Source organism: Colossoma macropomum, unplaced genomic scaffold (genome assembly GCF_904425465.1).
Source record: "Colossoma macropomum unplaced genomic scaffold, Colossoma_macropomum, whole genome shotgun sequence".
In the NCBI taxonomy this organism is placed as follows: domain Eukaryota; kingdom Metazoa; phylum Chordata; class Actinopteri; order Characiformes; family Serrasalmidae; genus Colossoma; species Colossoma macropomum.
The window spans coordinates 15349610-15369243 of NW_023494788.1; the positions used below are offsets into that span (position 1 = coordinate 15349610).

The window sequence follows — 19634 nt, forward strand, 5'->3', positions numbered from 1 at the left end:
ATGGAGGTATGCTGTTGGTACCAGGCACTTCAGCAGCTTCAAGGCCTCACCGACTTACTGCTAGATCAGAGATAATCAGTATTTGGATGGGCTTTCCCACTTCAGGAAAAAAAAAATGAAGATGAGTTTCTTTAGTGCAGACTGCAGCACTGTATCATGCTAGCAGCTAAACCTAAACTAAAACCTTCCACAGGTTTTTTTTTTTCCCTCCAAAAAATTGTATATCTTGGCAAAGTGATGGTTAGTTGCCCAGTGCTCATTTACAAGTAATAATGCATGGTTATGCATAGTTTTTATGTCACTTTTTGCAGTATACAAAAGAAAGGATTTCCAGTCAAAACAACCATTAAACACAAGTTATTCATTTTCAGGAGATAAGTTTCCAAACCTGAATTTCAAAAAATAATAAAACCAAATGGAGGAAATGGAACTCCTAAGACCTGGTAGACCAGATCAGATAAACAGTCCTTAAAGCTTTCACCTTTGACAGAATAGAGAAAATTGCTTCAGATCTTAAAAAATCCACAGGTATTTCTGTCCATCCTTCCGTTGTGAGAAGCCAACTCAGTGCTGTAGGTTTGAAAGGATATGTAGCTGTCAAGAAATCACTACTGAGAAAAGGAAACACACACAAAAAAAAAAAGATTTTGTAAAAATTAAACAAAGAAGCTGCTAGCGTTCTTATGACGATGGACTGGCCAACTCATAGCCCAGACTTCAGAATCATTGTATGTGTTTGGGGTTTCTTGACTTCTGAGAGGCAGAAAATGCAACTAACTCCTAAGACTAAACTTAAAAGTTTTGGACAAGTATTCCTCCAGATTTCTTTGAGAGACTGAAAGCCAGTCTCCTAAAAAGCATAGAATCTGTAATAAAAGCAAAGTGTGGGTGCCTTAAATACATAAAAATGTTATGTTTATTTGTTGAGTTTTCTTGTAATTTTCTGTTAAATGTATGTTTTCTGCTTTTTTCCAAGCTGTTAAAAATTTATTTTACTTCATGGTTGTTTTAACTAGATATTTACAGTTGAGAGCTAAAAGTTAAATGTAACACTTTACAGCTGACAATTAAGAATCTCATGAGTGAGTAAATCACTGTTTAATCTGTGTTTATGTTTTGACCTGTTTAAGTTTTCTGTTAGAAATTTTAGCTCCTTATTGCTGATAAAATGTTCATATTGTTCAGGCCCAGTGTTTAGGTCAAGTGTGCATGACGTCTGTTAAAAAGCTGCTTTTGTTTCCGTGGGGTGTCAGTCCTTGCTTGGACGCTGTCTTTCACAGAGTGTATCCTGGGAGTTAGAGTCAGTATGCATTTGTATGCATACATACATTGACTCAGGATGCATCTGACAGTGTGTGTGTGTGTGTGTATATGCGCGAGTGTTTGCGTGCATCTGCATCCATGTCTGTGCACATGTTCAAGGAGGGGCACACACTGAGTCAGCTCCATCTATAATGAGGTTCGTGTGAAGATGCACTGTGGCCTTTGTGTAACAGAGCATCCATTAGTGCAGCAGAACCATGTCATTCCAAACTCTGAGCAGAGCAGGTGTACTCTCTGATGGAGACCGGGTGGAGTTAGTGTGTGTGTGTGTGTGTGTGTGTGTGAGTGTGAGTGTGAGTGTGAGTGTGTGTGTGTGTGTGTGTGTGTGTGTGTGTGTGTGTGTGTATAGAACCAGCTCTGGAAGCACTTTGGTCCAGGCAGCAGGCAGAGATATGAGACATGTCTGTCAGAGAGAGGCACTAGTCATACGTTCTGGTATGTACAAGTCTCGCTCGCCCGCCTTCCTCTCTCTCTCAGCCTCTATTATCCCTCGGGCACGCGCTAATGTGGATCTTTTTAGTCAAAACCGAGTCATGCTGGTCTAATTATTAAGCAACTTAATGAGTTGCCACATGAGAGGCCCCCTTTTCCAGTCCCACTAACTCTCCTTTTTCTGTTTCTCTCTCTCTCTCTCTCTCTCTCTCTCTCTTTCTGTCTGTCCCTTTCTCCCTCCATTTTTCTCCTTGCAGGTGATCAAAGACCTTTGGAACTTTGTACAAACACTGAAAAAGTAATGGCAGCATTTGCAGCTTCCCCCCTTTTTTGCGTCCCCTCATGTACCAGAAGACTAAGGATATCCAGTGACTGTCTTCAGCTGTGAATTCTGGCTTCTTCCACTCAAATGGAATCCGTCCACTCCGCTCTGTGTGTTATAAGGCAGTTTAGAGTAGAAAAACACAGAGTAGTGACAGGGAGATCATGACCATCATTTAACCTGCTCTACAGCTGAAGAACCGCGCAGAGGTGGTCAATATGGTAAGACAGCTATAAAGAAGTAGGGGTAATTTTTAGTTGAAATGTTATAGTGGAAACGCATCTGTTTAGGTAGTTCTAGTACAAGCAGCAAATTAAGACTGACAGGCGCTGGTTTGTTTTATTTAAGGAACAGTATTTCTAAGTGCATGTCCCGCTGTATCTGAACAGGTTAGCTTTTTGCGCTACAGTACCTGCTTCTGGACAGCTTTTTTTTTTTTTACCCCATATTTCTGTTCATTTTCTGTAAATAGTGTTATTCATTTTAATGTGCAAACATGGCAGCTGAAATATTGCTGAAGATTCTGTCTGGTCGTCAGCATTCCGTCTGGCTCATAATGTTCCGTCTGACCGAGGATTCTGTCTGGCTCACAGTAGGTCTTGCAGCTATGAGGATGCCGTCTGGCTGCAGGACCATAGCTCTCTGTCTTTTACATGCTGCAAGTGAATGGAAATGATGGCCTCTCTCTTTGCCTAGGCACTGGAGTCATATAGTGTGATCATTTAAGTGGTTACCCATGGTCCTATTGCCAGAAAATGACAGTGAAAGATGGTCACTGGCTTAAATTTTTCCTAGAATGCTTTGACTTACAGCGTTATAGCTAATGTGTGTGTTTTCGTCAGTTATTTTAATATTTCATTTTATTAATGCACTCATACATTTTTTTTGGTAACTGTGTTATAATTGAAACGTTTAATACATATATATTGTAATTCCTTAATCTTTTACAGATCCTAATTGTATTTGCTTTATGTTGTGATACTTACTCATGTGAGTGAAACTTCAAAAGGGATTTTAAACAGGACCGCTCTTTTCCTTTGAGTGTTTTAAGGGGGGGGATATCATATACTCCAGAAGCGTCTTGAGAAAAAGTAAGTACCCAGGTGTAGCTATTGAGTCTAGCTATTGAATCAGGCCTAGTGTTTCTAATCATGGAGCTATGTAGTGGGGTAGATCATTTCTAATACATTACCTGATGAGTTCACATTGCTCTCACGAATGTGCACATGCACACATACACCTAAACACCTGGACAGAATCTTTCTGGCTGAGTCCAGGTGCATGTTGCCTAAGAGATGGCCTAAGCAAGTTCCACTCATGACTGACTGCTGTCTCTGATCTGTCTGAATGAATGCCAGTACTTTGAAACTGTTCTCAGAATCTTCTACAGTCCTCCATGTTTGAGTTTGTCGAGTGATAGATAGTTAATTTCTTTGGAAATACTGTATTTTGCAACAGCTGAAGCTGTTCAACATATCCATGCCTGTTTTTTATATATACATATGTATTTCCCTGGAATGAAAGGAATAAAATGAAACTGATCCAGACTCTGTGCCATGCCCTGTCTTCACCATGTGGACCTTGCACAAAGCAGGGTTTTATGGGGCAGGCGCAGCTACTGCACCACAGCAGACTTTCTCTGCACTGGCACCTGGCTCGCGCCATGTGCATCACATACAACAGACACCCTCTTTCAGGATGACGATGATGGATCCAGATTGGGATGAAGATTACTTCCTTAATGTGCTAAAAACCCCTTTTACTTACACTTGCCTAAATATACATTTCATTACTCAGATGAAGCCATGAAAGTGCTGTGTATACCATGCTATAATGCAGCCTGCCTGAGTTATGTTATGGCTGGCGTATGTTTTTATTGCATAATTTTTCATGTGCGTTTGCAGAGATTCATAAACAAAGGTGAAGAGAGCAACTCTTGTTCATCTGTTGAAGGTCTTAGGAAAAATGGTCTGCCTAAAACTCAGTTCAGCAGTGAGTGAACATGCTTCTTTAAAGGGGTGTTCTACCAATGTTTCTAAATTTCTGTGTAATTCAATAGTTAAAATACGAACAGAGTCTATTTGAGTGGTATGATTGGAGTGAAATGAATTGTATAGAAACTAGCCAACTCAGATTTCTTTACAGTGGTGGTGATAGGAACCAGAGGTCACAATGTTCACAACACTGTTTCAGTGGTTGTGATAAGAACTGGAGGTCACAATGTTCACAGCGCCTTTATATTGGTGATAGGAACCAGCAGTCAGGAGGTCTGCAGCGCTAATATAGACATTTTATTTACTATCCAAAATGACCAGTGAACCTACAAGTCTTCTGTGTTTTATGTGTTATATTGATGTTAGTAAAATAGTAGTAAATCCAACAAAAGTTTTATTTGGGCACTATATTTCCTTAAAATGCCCTGCATGTATGACTCCACTATGAATAGCTTTTAGAACATTCATTTTAGGCCAAAACCTATTTTTTAAAACAATCATAAAACAATGTCCAGGCTCAGGCAATATATTCATAACCATTTCATGTAATAACTTTGTCAGTTAACTTTTAGTGACAAACACTTAAGACGTTTGGTTCCTATCACTGCCACTGTGAATAGTTTCTCTGGAATGGTGCAGTTCATGTAAAATCACTCCAGATGACTTCGTGTACACCTTAACAATAGAATGATGTGAGTATTTTAAAAAAGTGGTAAATTCTCCTTTTATAACACAATCCACAGTCTGGGACCTTTAATTGATCATTTTGAAAGTTGTTGAGGCTTGCAAGTGAATCTCAAATAAAACTTGTTTTGGCCTAGCTAATTGAGATGCAATACCTCATCTGGTAGTCACCACATGGTGGCGGTAATAGCTTGTAAAGGTGGTGGGCTATGATTTATGTCTCCCAATGTAGCTTAAGGACAATTAATCACCCTTTTTACCTGAATATACCTTCTGCCTCTCTCTAATATGTCTAATGTCCTGTTAACAGGGCCTACACACCCATTTCCTGTATCTCAAAGTGCAGGAAGTGAGCTCAGCAGATGGTGCCCTCGTGTGTGTGAGGACATGACTCTGTATGAGGCCGCAAGGTGTGTGGAATTTCCCCTCTTTTCTGGGACAGAGGGACTGTATAACAGGGTGCCAGGAAACATCAAAGTTGGTATAGGTCTGACTCACCTAAAGCTGCAGGTTAGCACTTTATAGTACTTTCTAAAGTCATACTATCTTGTTCATGTGTCTGGTAACTGTTGTGTAAATGACATTGGTGGTACCAGATCATTACTTTAGAACACTTGAAGCTGCAACAGTTGTACTGACCAAATACATAAGAAGGATGCATATTCCAGACTACAAGTACAGCAAGCACTCATACAGTGTTAGAAGCAATAATAATAATAATTGCATTTGTTTAGTACTTTTCATGCTGGTCGGCAGCTCTTTACAGACAGGTTATAACAATACAAGAAATTATAAGTATTAATGTAGAATCATATAAGAAAATGACAGATCAAATTAAAAGATAAATACCAAGAGATGTAGAGTGTTAATTAATGGCTAGGTTAAAGAGATGTTTTTAGATGCTTCTTAAAAGTGAGCACTGAGCTTGACTGTCTAATAAAAGGTGTAATTGAGTTTCACAGTTTACAAACATAATAACTAAACAAGGCCTCTCCATGTTTTCTGTATTTTACTGTAGGTGTTTGCAGAAAGCCAGTATGTGCAGATCTAAGATCACGTGTTGGAACATAAACATAGAAACACCCTGTGATGTAAGCGGGTGCTAGGTCATTTAGAGCCTTAAAAACTAGTAGCAGAACTTTACAATCTTTCCTGAACATTACAGGTAGCCAGTGCAGTTCTTTCAAAATGGAAGTGAAAAGATCTCTCTTTTTTTGTTTTTGTTAGGACGCGTGCTGACGCATTTTGTACAAGTTGTAAAGGATGTAATGTTTTCTTAGGAAGTCCAGTAAGAAGAGCTACAGTAATCAAGTCTGCTTGTAACAAATGCGTGAACAAGTTTCTCTGCGTCACTCCGAGATAGAAAAGGCCAAACTTTAGCAATATTTCTCAAATGATAAAAAGCTACTTTAGTGTCTGTGTTTACATTACGGATAAAAAAGAGCTTAGAATCTAAGATCACACCCAGGTTTCCTACTTCAGGTTTGGAGCTAAAGAACCAAGTTTCTTATAAAGCAGCTTTCTCTGAGTTTATGTACCAACGATCAGTATTTCCATTTTTTCTTGATTAGTTGTAGAAAATTTTGTGACATCCCTGAGAAATATCTGACACACATTTGGTCAGTCTGTCCACAGCGTCTGAATCATCAGAAGGAATGGAAATGTATAAGTGGGTGTCATCAGCATAGCTATGAGAATTTATATTATGTTTCCTAATGACATCACCTAGAGGCAGCATGTACAAAGAGAAAAGCAAAGGCCCTAAAACTGAACCTTGAGGGACTCCACAAGAAATGCCATATCTTTTAAATTGAAACCATGAACTGCCATGAAGCAAGTCTATTTGAGATTGCTTAATAGCTCCACATTTATGCATTTGGCAGATGCTCCAGAGTGACTTAAAGTTTGTCCGGAAGGCAATTTTAGCATTAGGAGTCTTACTTAAGGACTCTTATTGGTATAGTGTGGTGTTTTTGCCAGGGCAGAAAATCAAACCCTAGTCTTCTGTATGGCAGGGAGTGGTTTTGCCCACTATGCTATATGAAACACAACATAGTTTGAGGTTAAATGTTTGTTGACTCAGGCATGTTGTTTACATTATGTTAATGGATGGTAAATAGCCTCCATTATTTGTTATCCACATCAGCATTGTGGCTTCAGTGCAAAACTAAAGAAACAAACTTTGATACAAGTCTTGGCTTATCGACTACATATGAAGTAAGTATGTTTGAGTTTTCCCTTGAGCTATCACATTAAAGTCAGACAGCAAAGAATTTAAGGTTAGTTGGCTTCCATCACTGACCCATATCTCTGCTAGTATTACAGAAGCATAAGAGGGACATTGAGTCCCTGGGCTCTAACCTACTGCCTGGCTACAGACAGGTAATGGGTGAAATGCAAGCTATGTGTAGCAATGAGAGACAGGCTCAAAAGCTGGGCACGGAAATGACTGGAAAGCCCAAGAGGCCTTCAGCGCATTAGATACAGTTTAGTTTCGCAGATACTCTCTCTTCGACTATATTATGGCTCAGTAGGTAGTGTTATGACCCCGTTATTCCCTAAATCAACATAATCTCAGTAGTGGTAGTGTACAGAATTTAGAATTTAGTCTGAGGAAAAGAGTTTGATAGCAGTTTGACATTGAGATAATGCAAAAGACATTGGATATACAGGGCTGTGCAAAAGTCAGAGACCACCTTCATTAATTTTATTTCTAGTTAAAACTGCCATTAAGTGGAAGTTTTATTTTTTAATTTTACTTTCCATTGAAAGGGAAAAAAATAGAAAATATATATTTAATCCAAGTAATTGCAAACACATTCAGTGATGTTGAGGTCTAGACTCCAGTGGTCAGTCCATTGTTCTGAGAACATCATTAGCTTTTTTGTTTGATTTGGAAATATTCTTTTTTGTCTATTTTGTTTTCTCAGCAAAGGCATTATGACATTTGCACATTCTTTCACACTCTGTGTTTTCTTTCAGTGAGAGGATGGACAGAAAGGCAGGGACACAGGAAGTTGAGGGTGCTGAAATTTTGAGCAGCGTATATGTGAAGTGACCGATGACATCACACAAAATGATTTGCCTTTATTTATTTATTTAGCTATTTTTTTTACCAAACAGAGCGTGTCATGCAGTGCTACAATGAAGCGAGAGATAACAGTATATAAATACAACTGACACATCAAACCACTGACTCACATCATCGCTCTGCTCTCTCATTCTGAATGAACTTTAGCGGGCAATCAGATTGTTGATATGTGGCGCTGTAATCGTTTGTGTTACACCAACAAGCACATGGTGAGATTTAACACTGAAATGCACACTGAGCATGGAGATATAACGGTTGATAAAACATTATAACCAAAGATGATTATTTTTAAGTTAAAAAAACAATGTTAGGCCTCTTTGGGGCTTAAACTCTGCATAGACTTTCTCTCTTTGAACCTCAGCCTGTGTATGTTTGAGCGACGCAGCCCCAAAGCAGCCAGTTTTTGGCTCACTGTAATGAAAATACGGCATTCGTTTAAACAGTGCAGCTACTGCAAATTTAGAAAATGTAAACATACAAATTCTGCTGTAAAGCAAGTACACATGAGTCTTTCCTGTGCTCAAATTATTGTAAAGTTCAGAACGTTTTATTAATTTTGTTATTGTTAAGAGTGGCAGTGCTGAAATCAGGGAGTGCTGCAGCCCCCTCAGCACTCACACTTTCCGTGTCCCTGCAGAAAGGATAGATTTTTCTCAGATCTGTAGTAAGAGTGAAGCTTGATATTCTCCTGCCTCAAAAATGAAAGTTTATAGTGACAACTTTGGTGGTCTACAAGGTCTTGCACAGTTGTTAGGAGTCCAGTTTTCTCAAAATGTTAATAACTTTTGGAAGTTTATTTGTCTTACCTATTTTCTTTTGACTTACCCCTTCCTTACAATTGGATTGTCAATATCTAATCTATCTTCTGAAAGAAGAATAACTTCTACTTAATGGCCGTTTTGACTAGAAATGGAAGTAAAAGACTATTAGCATGCAAGAAATGTTTGGAAAAAGTTTCTGATAGACTTAAATCTTACATGAATAGTTTCATTTGTCTACAGCATGAGCTGTATGATTTTTAAGGAGACTCCTTCTCAAATGATACTGAATGTCCATTAGCAGGTATGATATATGCACAACAAGATAGTTGCCTAGTTACACTCAGGTGAACTCCAAAGGAAATGAATGTGAATTACTCAGGAACTAATTTTTTAGTTGTGCCTCAGCTAAAGAGGCTAAGAATTGATGAATTGGTGCCGTGATTTGTAAGGATTCCAAATCTTTTGATTCAACGCTTGACCCAACTTTGCCTCTGTGCCGCTTCCAGTGCAATATGTACAGAATAATTAGTCCATCCGTCTCATTCTCCAGGCTTTCTTTTTCTGTCTTCTGGCGGAGAAAGGATTATGCAATCCACTCCTCCAGAGCTCCACGCTACCTGAGAGAGTTCACACCAGCGCATGCACAGCAGAGGACTGTGGGAAAGCTAGTACTGGCTGAACAGCTGCACAACATTAACACAACGTTGTAGTGATGGACCCAGTGAAGGTCCCGTTTGTTGCTTCTGGAGTAGGCCGTGCAGCATATGAGGCATAGGTAGGATATGCTTTCAGACTTTTCTTCACAGTCTGGGCAGCCAGCCCCAAAAGCACTGAAGCAAATCTTTCATGTCTGTGTGCATCCCACCCTACCACGACCTATCAAGAGCTAGGAGTGGATTTGATTTCAGTCTTAGTGGGCTTATTGTTGGGGTTTGACTGTTTAACCAGAATCTGAGTGAGATAAGTGAAGATGCATGAATGAAATACATTTGCAAATGTTCTGTGTCATCTCAAGGGAGAAGTAGAGGAACACTGTGTAAGATATCAAAAATATTGAAAAAAAGTTGAATTAAACATCCAACAAAGTTTGAAAACAAAAACAAAATAGAGCTACAGGACCTAAATAGTACAAGCTGGAAGAAATTAATAAAATGGGCCCTACATATGCAGGTGCTGTTGTAGGCTGTCCCCGCTATGGCTTGCTAAACATTATCTGGCTATTATATGTTGGTGTCATACAGTCATATAGAAGGTAAAGAATGCTGGTGTGACCAGTTGAATGAACAGATGGACAGACAGGCTAACAGATGAGCTAGATTTCCAGCTCTGTTATGCTTGCTGGATAAGCTTTCACTTGGTTGTTAGCGTTCACTTGGTAATTTTCTCCAACTTGAAAACAGAGAGACTGTAGGGAAACATATGTTTTTGTTAAAGCTATGTGGGCGGGACATCCCACATCAGCCTTTTGATTGGTAAAGATACTGTTTACGTACACGTACCCCAAGATTTAGACTGCGCAGTTTACATTGAAAGAGTTTAAATACATCGGCCATTTAGTGGACTTTGGAAAGTTTTTCACGGGACATACTTTGTACTTATTGTGTGCCCACAAACGCAAGATTAACTTACTTTAAAACGTTCCGGTAAGGCTCTTCGTTTGATACAGTTCTTGAAAAAAACATTAACTGGTACAGATACATTTATAGGTTTGTTTAAAAAAACTCTTCACACTCATAGATTTTATTTACAAAATTCCACTGAAATGTTCTTGTTTGGCATCCTTTTTTGGCACGTTTTTAAGTTTAAAGGTGGAAAGTGCATGTTTTCGCATGTGTGTTTGTGCATACATACAAGAAGAGTGTCTGAGCACAGTCTCTCTTCAAACTCAGTGTGCTCTGTATGTATAGCTGTTAGCAGTCACGTACATCAAAAGTGACACGTTAACACATTGCCTAGATACAGTGCAATAAAAAAAAAGTAAGGAAACATTTCAAGCATTTGTGGAGAGCTTTCAAAATGGAAGTGGAACAATACTGCAGCCCGAGGGGGAAAGAAGTGATCATGCTGGTATGTTTATATTAGTTGGAGAGGAAGCCATCATTGTCATTGTCAGGGATTTCTTCTTTTTTTCACAGCTCAGTTCTTTGACAGTCTAACCTGTTCTAATCTGTAAGGAAGACGCAGGACTTTCAATCACATGGCTCAAGACTTCAGTTGCATTAAGGCAGCCGGGCCTAAGGAGGAAAAAAAACATAATTTTAAAAGATATATTTTGAAAGATCCCCTGTCATCCTGAGCTAAACATCAGTGTAGGACAGCTGTAGTGCGGTGATTGCAGGTTGCGATGTGCAGTGTCCTCTCTCACACTGCTGAAACAGATAAGCACTGAGTGCTGGTAGCTGCTGCCTCTATTAATATGAGAGAACGCGCGCTTCTCTCGACATGCGCCAACACGCGAGCACATTACCTCCGCGACTGGCTATGGCAAAGATGTGAGTTGCATTCCACGACCCACAAAACTCCCTGGGCTCACACATCAACACCCAGCTCAGCATGAGAATTCCTGCTGTAGGACTTATAGAACAGGACAGATCCAAATGAACAGGTTACTGGATGCAAATTAAAACCTTCTGGCCTTAATCCCCATTGTTAAATAAGAAACAGACTATTGCATAAAGGATACTCCTGCAGATTTTTCAACATTTCTGCATTATTCAATCAATGAAACATAAACAGGGTCACTCAGAGCTGTTTGATGTCAAATGGTTAATTGTAGAAAAACTTACCAGCACAGACTTCGTTACAGCGGTGGTGATAGGCATGAGTGGTCCCGATGTCTACAAAGCAGATATAGCTATAAGAAGCGTTTGTTTGAGGGACTTCGAACTGAATGTGGAAGGAGGACCTGGTGTTATATCAGTTGGAGAGGAAGCCATCACTGTCATTGTCAGGGATTTCTTCTTTTTTCCATGGCTCAGTTCTTTGACAGTCTAACCTGTTCTAATTTGTAAGGAAGACAAACAGGACTTTCAGTCACATGGCTCAAGATTTCAGTCACATTAAGGCACCTGGGCCTAAGGAAAAAAAAACTGATTTAAAAGATACATTTAGAAAAATCCCATCATCATGAGATAAACATTAGTGTAGGATGTGTCTTCTGAGGTTTTATATGTAATGTTGATAATGGTAAAGTAGTGCTAAATCTAAAAAGATATTTTCTTAAGAGAACTTTTTTTTTCTTAGAACGTATCTGCACCGTAAATGGCTTTTAAAAAATACATTTTAGACCAAAATTGTCTAGTTTCTATCATCACCACTCTGAACAATTCTTCCTCTGCAATTTTCTCTAGAATGAAGCATTTCCCATGAAAGCACTATAAATGACTTTGTTTATATCTAAACAATGAAACTGTGCAGAAATATTGAACAATTGGTGGAATACCTCTTTAAAGGGCCCACATCATGGAAAACTGAATTTCACTTGCTTCAGTGAAATAATGTATTTTAATAGTATGTAAGCAAGTAAGTTTCAAAATGTACAGATTTATGTAAATGTGTTGTTCTGACATCACAAAAAACCACACATTTACATAAACGCTCCTATTCAGTTTACAGCAGCTTAGCACCGCCCAATTCATGTAGAAGTTATAAGGAGTGTTTCAGCCTGGACTGCTTTTTGAATAAAGCGCCATACAGGGCAGCCGATCATGATGGAGGTCATTATCATATATCTGTCTTTAAGGCACAAGAACAAAAACAGTCAAAAACGATCTAAGGGATAAAGAGAGGTTGGAAATGGTCATATAAAAATTACTCGTGACTGTTTTTGGTACATAACCACAAAATCGTTATTAACGGACATCAAGGGAAAAAATACAAGATGGCCATGTTAATCCATTTAGACAAATCTTAACATGTTTAATTAAAGATTTAAGTCTTGTGGTTGCTGTGTATTTATTCATGGTTCTCCATTTGAACTATATGAATTCTGACGCCATAACCCGTTAGACAATGGAGGTTCTTCTTCATTATTTGATCTTGTTTGTATGTTTAGGGGCTCTTCTATGAAGTTGTTCACTTCAGCAACCATTGAATGGCAAAGTGGCTACATTCTCATGCTAATAATCTGACTGGGTTAGTGATGGTCTTCATGAACACAGGAGAGGCGGGCAATCGTCCTTTATAATGAGAGGTAATGGGGTAGGAAAACGAGAGAAAGAGCACTCATTTACCCTCTAAACATCTCCTTTTGTTCCCCCATTTCTCTCCCTCCTCTCTGAAGCTCTCCCTGCATTGTGGCCTCAGCTTTGGAGTCATGTTTCATACACAGACCTTTTGCTAATGTACCTCTTATGAAATGGAGAAGCTAAAAAGCACAATTTGTCACTTCTAAACATCTCCTGAGTGGAGAAAAAAGGGATTTTCAAGGAGATTGTTACCCCTGAGGTTTACTGCTGTATTGCACTTCAAACGCATTCTCCGGCCAGGGTTGCGTGGGGCACCTGTAGCCCTGCGAGAATGATTGGGCGGGGGTCGCAATATTTTTTTTTTTGTGCTCTGCACTCAAAAGTGTGTTCTGGAGCTTCTTATCAAGATGAATTGAACCCATTTGCGGCTAAATGGTGTGTGACAAGCCGCATGATTTACAACGTTTTTGTGCCAATGCGATCGCCTCTGTCTATCGTCTGGCCTCGGTCAGGCTGATTCAGACAACAGATGTGTGTTTGTGCTGTTAAGTGTCCAAACTTGTAACAATCTATAAGGAGCACAGAAATGTGGATTAGGCAGTACTGTCAAATTAGCAAATTGTGGCTTGGATCTAAACCCCAGTTCAAATCAATCATGTTAACTGTACCTTTTACTGTACTGTATTTGTGGATCTTGACCATAATCCCAACTTTGATTTGACTTTGATTTGTAAAATGCACTGATCATAGAACTATGTAATATTTGGTTTAGGCACTGCTAGAACTGTTCTTGTTCTTTAAAACATCTTTTCAACGGTACTTCCAAAAGGCAGAAGTCTGGCCTAGTTGTAGCATTTGGTTGATATGGCAGAGGTCAACAAGGACAAGGTGTTTCAGATCTTTCTTATACAAGCAGTATACTAGTAAAATTTGTGAAAAAAGTTGAAGGTGTGGATCTTAAATGTATTTTTGTCAAGTCATAAATCAAGGTAAGGAGCTTGATGAGACCAAAACACCAGCAATACTTAAACCTAAAGTGTATAATAGATTTTTTGGAAGTTTTAAAAGGAGATTGTTCCTCAAAGTGTGAGGTATGGAACCTTTTGAGTTGTTGAAGTGGTGGTGCCAACGTCTCTTTCTTTGATATTTGAATTTTACAGCTGGTATGGGCACTTCTAGTCTTTCTCTTTCAAATAACATCTGCAGCCAGAAGCCAGACAGGTAGTTAAGGTGGATTGGTCATGGCTGAATCTCTCTCTCTCTCTCTCGCTCCTTCTCTCACTCCCTCGCTCTCTCTCCAGAAGGCCCAGAGGCTAGTATTTCACTGATTACAGAGTGGCCATGTGAATGGCAGTTTGTGTATTGTCAGAACAAAGGAAGCGCAGGCTCTAAGGAGGTGTTAGACAGGGGAATGGATTGGACCGACCCATTAGGTGTTAGAGAGGGGGAGTGGATTAGCCCATTGGACTGGAGTTGGCCAACAAGTTGGAACTAGCTGGAGGGGTACGTTTAACACCACGACCACACTCCACCTGCAAGCAAGGCTGCTTACCTGTGTGTGTGTGTGTGTGTGTGTGTGTGTGTGTGTGTGTGTGTGAGAGAGAGAGAGAGAGCATATCAAATTCAACTGGCAAACCAGGACCCATTCAATCCTGGGTCGTTTTTGTAGGAACAAAGCTTGTCTGTTAAACTACAGTATATGACTTTAGCTGAACCATGATGGGCTCTGATGTCTTGGCAGTGTTGTGTTTACTGTTATTTGAGAATTCGGTTTTGTACGTCAAGACATTTTTTTTAAATGCTTAGTTTTAGTTTTCAAACTCCTTTGTGTTTTTTTCTTTTTATATAGATGCAGTAAATAAGGTCAAGTCCAGGGCAGAGGAATTCTTTGACAGTGTAAATGTAATATACACCATCGTCAACACAGATGTGATGCAGAGGCCTGGCGTCAGGGGGTCATGCCCCACCGACCAATCATCGTGCCCCACTAAGCAAAAACACAGTATTTTGTACGTGCTTTTGTAGTGGCAACCAGAAAAAAAAAATTGAAGTGAAACTGCAGCACCCAGTATAAAAAGGCCACTTCAATTAACATGTCTTCGCCCCCCCGTGGTTTTCGGATAGCCCACTCATGATTTAGTTCTTGTGCTGGGCCTGCTTTGCGTACACTACTTAAGGACCGCAATTAGGCAATTAAGGCAATGGAATAATTTTAGGGGGTCAATTAAGTACAGCAGTGTTTCGTAAGACATCAACACGAGTCTTACATCAGTCGTGTTAACCCCCTCTGGCCATATCCACCCACTTCTGAATTGTAACACAGACCTCATCTTTCAGCAGCAGGACTGATGAGACAAATGAGCGCGTGTGATTAGTCGCTGCTGCCCAGGCTCTTCGGCCATGGTCTGTCAGACTGGCCAGAATGTGCCAGAAAAGCTGGGGGGTGGAAGCAACCTTTCCCGAACCAATTACTCACCCTCAGTTTCAAGCTTTTCCTCTATTGTGACAGGCTCCGACAGCCAGGCTCTTTAAAATCTATTAACCTCCGTAGCAAAATACTTTCCCCAAACGACTGCGGAATAATTAAGGAAGGAGAGGTGCAGTGAGGCGTGCAAATTGATGCAGTCCCAAAAATAAAAACATATGTTAGCGGTAAGCGACCAGGGAGCTGTAGCGAGTGTTTATGATGTTGGATCGCGTTCGGAGAGCGGGAGGGAAATATCATCATTAGCGGCATGCTGCGCTCCTCGCTCATACAGACTTGCTAATGCATTCTATACGGACGCCAGTATTTGCACAGGACTGACAGGACAATTATCAAAGTTCAGCTGCCAAAGCAGTCTCAGAACAGCACCCCCACCTTCCCAACACACACACACACTGATACTGGCACACCGGGATCACAGACAACCCCATTTTCACTCATATTTGCACCCCCTTGCACACTCACTTCCACCTACTCCCATGCAAACACTTCAGACCTACCAGCACCCACTTATTCCTTCACACACACTTAAACCCCACACACACTATCGTTCCCACACACACACCTAAGCAACATCACCCACACCAAAAAGCACACTTCAGTGTAGCACTAAATGGTTCCATGCAGTTGACATGTGATGAGGGACATATTAAGACTAATAAAGGGTCTTTAATGGCTTTTGGTTTGAATGTGGGTCCATGACATGGCATGCATTCTTTGTGTCCATTATTTTCCTTTTAAATAATTTAATATATACAATCATATATCACTAAATTCTACAATACCTCCTTTACATGAATACATTCTCAGGGTATAAATAAAATTCATTTTAGGCATTTATGCCTTTCAAAGTCTAAAAAGGTGGTGTGACTGCCCAACCATATATCCAGGTCAAATTGAACTATTAAACTATTAAAATGTTCTCAAATAAAATTCTAAATAAAATAGTTTGCCATGATTTTCAAAATCATAACATGTTGCAAAATAGTATTTAACTAATTGAAAAACATTTGTCCATAAATTCTAATTTCCTCATATGTCACATGGCTCAACCAACAATAAAGGACATTTTTTTTTTGACAGGCTTTTAAGAAACAGCAGGCTGGTTATTGCACTATAAAGAAGACCCTTAATGACTTTTTGGGTAATGGTTAGGAGGTTTGGTTTACCAGGTCAGGTCAGGTGACATGGAAACCATGAAAATGAGTTATTATGTTCATTTATTCGAAGAAATAAGAATATATGTATAAACTCGAGTTCAAGGACAAAGGTTCATATGGGTGTCGAAGTACTAACACAATATTTACACACATTTTCAGTAGTATTAAATAACTTTCAAATATAATTATTTTGATTTTTCATGTGTGGTTGTGCCGCTTGACATTTTCTGGGTGGTGAAATTGATTATCCTGTTTAAAAATGAATTCATACTTTATAAAAGCCATGGAACATATATTAATAGTTTTGATTAAATTGTTGGAGATACAAAAATACACACAATATGATTTTTATTATGTACTTTTGTAAATTATCATTATTAAAGCTTAATTTGTCATTGGCTCTTGTTCTAGGCAAAACCCTTAATAGGTATAGAACTTTTACATTATGTGGTGATTCTTTAAAAAGAGACTTGCACATCTCATTTAAAGCCAAAACACACAAACAAAACATTTTGTGACAAACACCGACATTATATTGTTTTCCTTAGAATGTCCAGGAAAAGAACTGACAAGCCTGAATGAAGCAAAAGCAGAAGAGATTCTCCCAAACGCAGGTATGGCAAACCAACCTGTTTCTAAGAGTTTGATTGGTGTGCTCCAAAACCAAAAATTGGTTATTGTATGGCATTGCACAAAGGAATCCTTAATAATGCCTTTATAGGTCAAGGTGTAGACTCATACCCTTAAAAGCAACATGAAAAAAGCAGCGTGGCAGACGTCAGTGACCCTCTCTCTTGCACACCTTCTCTGTCATGCTTCGGTGGGCCAGGTTGACCCTCAGTTGACCCAGGCCAGTGCAACTGAAGCTCTTGCACCTACATGGACGCTCGATTTGAGTGTTCAGTACTGCCTGTGGCACAGTAAAGTAAGTAATTGTAGCTCAACTGAGAAGTTTAAGAAGTCCATCCCCCCAGCCCCAGTGGAGTGGGTGTGATGAGAGCTAGAGAAAATGAGGAGAGAAAAAGGAAGTGTCTTGGACCCTCTAAAAGACTTCTAGATGTGGGCCATCCAGCCAGGCCTCTGCCTCACCTTCCGATTCAATAAGATGCAGATGCCACTCCCTGCCCCCCCTCCTCACAGTCGATATGTTCGTGTCAGAGATGAAAGAGGAAATAGGTGGGGAAGCAATGCGTGTGGTGGGGGGAGCCCTGACACTAACATAGTAGATTGGGCTTTACTTATAGAACTGTGAAGTTCTTTTGTCAGGTTTAAAAGGTCTTATAAGCCTTTGAACAAGTGTGTGTGACCGCCCCTCAAAGATTTCTTCTTTTTTTTTGCCTCCCTTTTTTGCCTCCTTCATTCAACTTCAGCAGCGGCAATCTCACAGCATTCCTGATGGTCACCACACCGATTCACTGAAGAAAGGGAGAAGAAACTGAGACCTTCAAATGTTCGTTAAAATCTTTACCTCATGAGCTTACTCAATTTTTCAGTCGTGGCTTTTTTGCCATAGAGATTTTTCTCAAAATGTTCTTGATATTTTCTGTCTTTGTGTGAAATAGCATGTTATAAGATCCTACATTATTGCACTTACAGAGTTTGAGGTACTGTCCAAATCTGGTTTGGTTTTGAGACAGAATTCATAAGAAATTCAGAAGAAACAAAAGCTGCAAAACTTTTCCAACAAACATCTTTGGAATCTAGCACTTCTTATCACTTCCTAAAGCTTTGTCTTCTAAGTACTACTGTTTATGCAAATGAAATCAGCCAATTCACAGCACAAAAAAGGAATGTATTTGCATATAGCTACTTGAGACTTTTTTTTTTATTTCTTGCTCATAATTTAGTTGAGCCCTAATCACCTTCAATATAGATATCAATATTTTAAAATGCAAATGAATAAAATGTGTAATTTTGCCCCAAATGCAAGATAATAATATGAAAATAATAAATACACTAGATGCTCTAATAATACAGATGCTCCCTTGCTATTTTCTAGCTCAAAGACTTGGTACTCTTCCTCTGTACTTTTTTCCCCCCTTTCCCCACATCAATGCACTGTAAATCTGTTAACTGCCATGCTGCAGAAAGTGAAGATTACAATGGGTACAGTGGGTGCAGGTTATGTGTGCCCCTCTGCCAGCAGTGGAGAAGTGGTTGCTCTCCGATTGCCCACACCAGACCTGATCTCATTCAAGTGTTGAAGGACATGCCTTTTACTGCTTTTGTTTTGGCTGTTCTTTAATGCACCCGCAAGCACCAGGTGATGCACACATCAAAGGTGTGCGGGCACGCTTCACCTCCATTTCTCAGATTTATACCTGCGAGTGCTGAGAGACTGCACAGTGCTATCATTACGGCTTTAATTAATGTTTAATGCCCACTCCCTGGCCTCTCTCAGTGCCACACTTCAGGCACTTTAATTGCGTTAGACTGATGAGGAGAAGCATTTTGGAAATACACCAGCCTGATGCCCCCAGACATTGAGTGAGAGTACACAGTAGTCAGGAGCATGTCTCCGTGTTTATTTATGTAAGACAACAACATTCACCCCCCACCCCTTTGTAAGTTCAGGATCAAGCTCATAGATTTGAGAAATAAAAGAAGTAAAAGCCAAAGCCTAGTGGAGTTATTACAGCCTGTTTGAAAAGGACTCAGTGGACACAAGCTGGCTTTACAAAGGAACAAATGTAGCTGTAAACTGTTTGTCTTTTCAGACGTCTCCTATTGTTGAGCGTCAGCACTTCAGCGGTGTAATGAGGGAATAAGCGTGGGGGCCAGCGCTCACAGGCCTGCTGCACTCATTCACACCTCGCGCGCATTTCAATGCCACATAACTCATAGCACAATATTGGAAAACGCAGCTCGACGGCCGCTTGCATGTCAATAGTGTCTGAGAACGCAGCGCGGAATCCACAAAACGAGTGAGTGGGGAAGAGCCCAGGCCAGCTTCTCATGGGTGAACGGCAGAATAAACGCATTGGATGGATTTCAGAATGGTGCAAATGGAGCTTTACGCAAGACATTTAAGACATTTGCCCAACATTAAAAATAATAAAATATATAGATATATATATGTGTATAGAGAGAGCGCAGAAAAGAATAACATGGGTGCAATATTACTGTTGTTTGCTGATGTAAGTTTTATTGTTTTTTTTTTATAATATTTGTCGATGTTGTTTACTGTGCGTTTTT

The 19634-nt window shown here is 39.7% G+C and overlaps 1 protein-coding gene across 1 annotated transcript in view; it reads left to right on the forward strand.

Moving 5' to 3' along the window:
- Positions 1-3624, forward strand: part of npm1b (nucleophosmin 1b) — a 29086-nt gene extending 25462 nt beyond the window's left edge. Inside the window, exon 11 of the mRNA XM_036568614.1 lies at positions 2013-3624. Coding sequence (XP_036424507.1) covers positions 2013-2057 — 45 coding nt within the window. The 3' untranslated portion in view covers positions 2058-3624. The remainder of the gene's footprint in view (positions 1-2012) is intronic.
- Positions 3625-19634: the final 16010 nt, after the last annotated feature.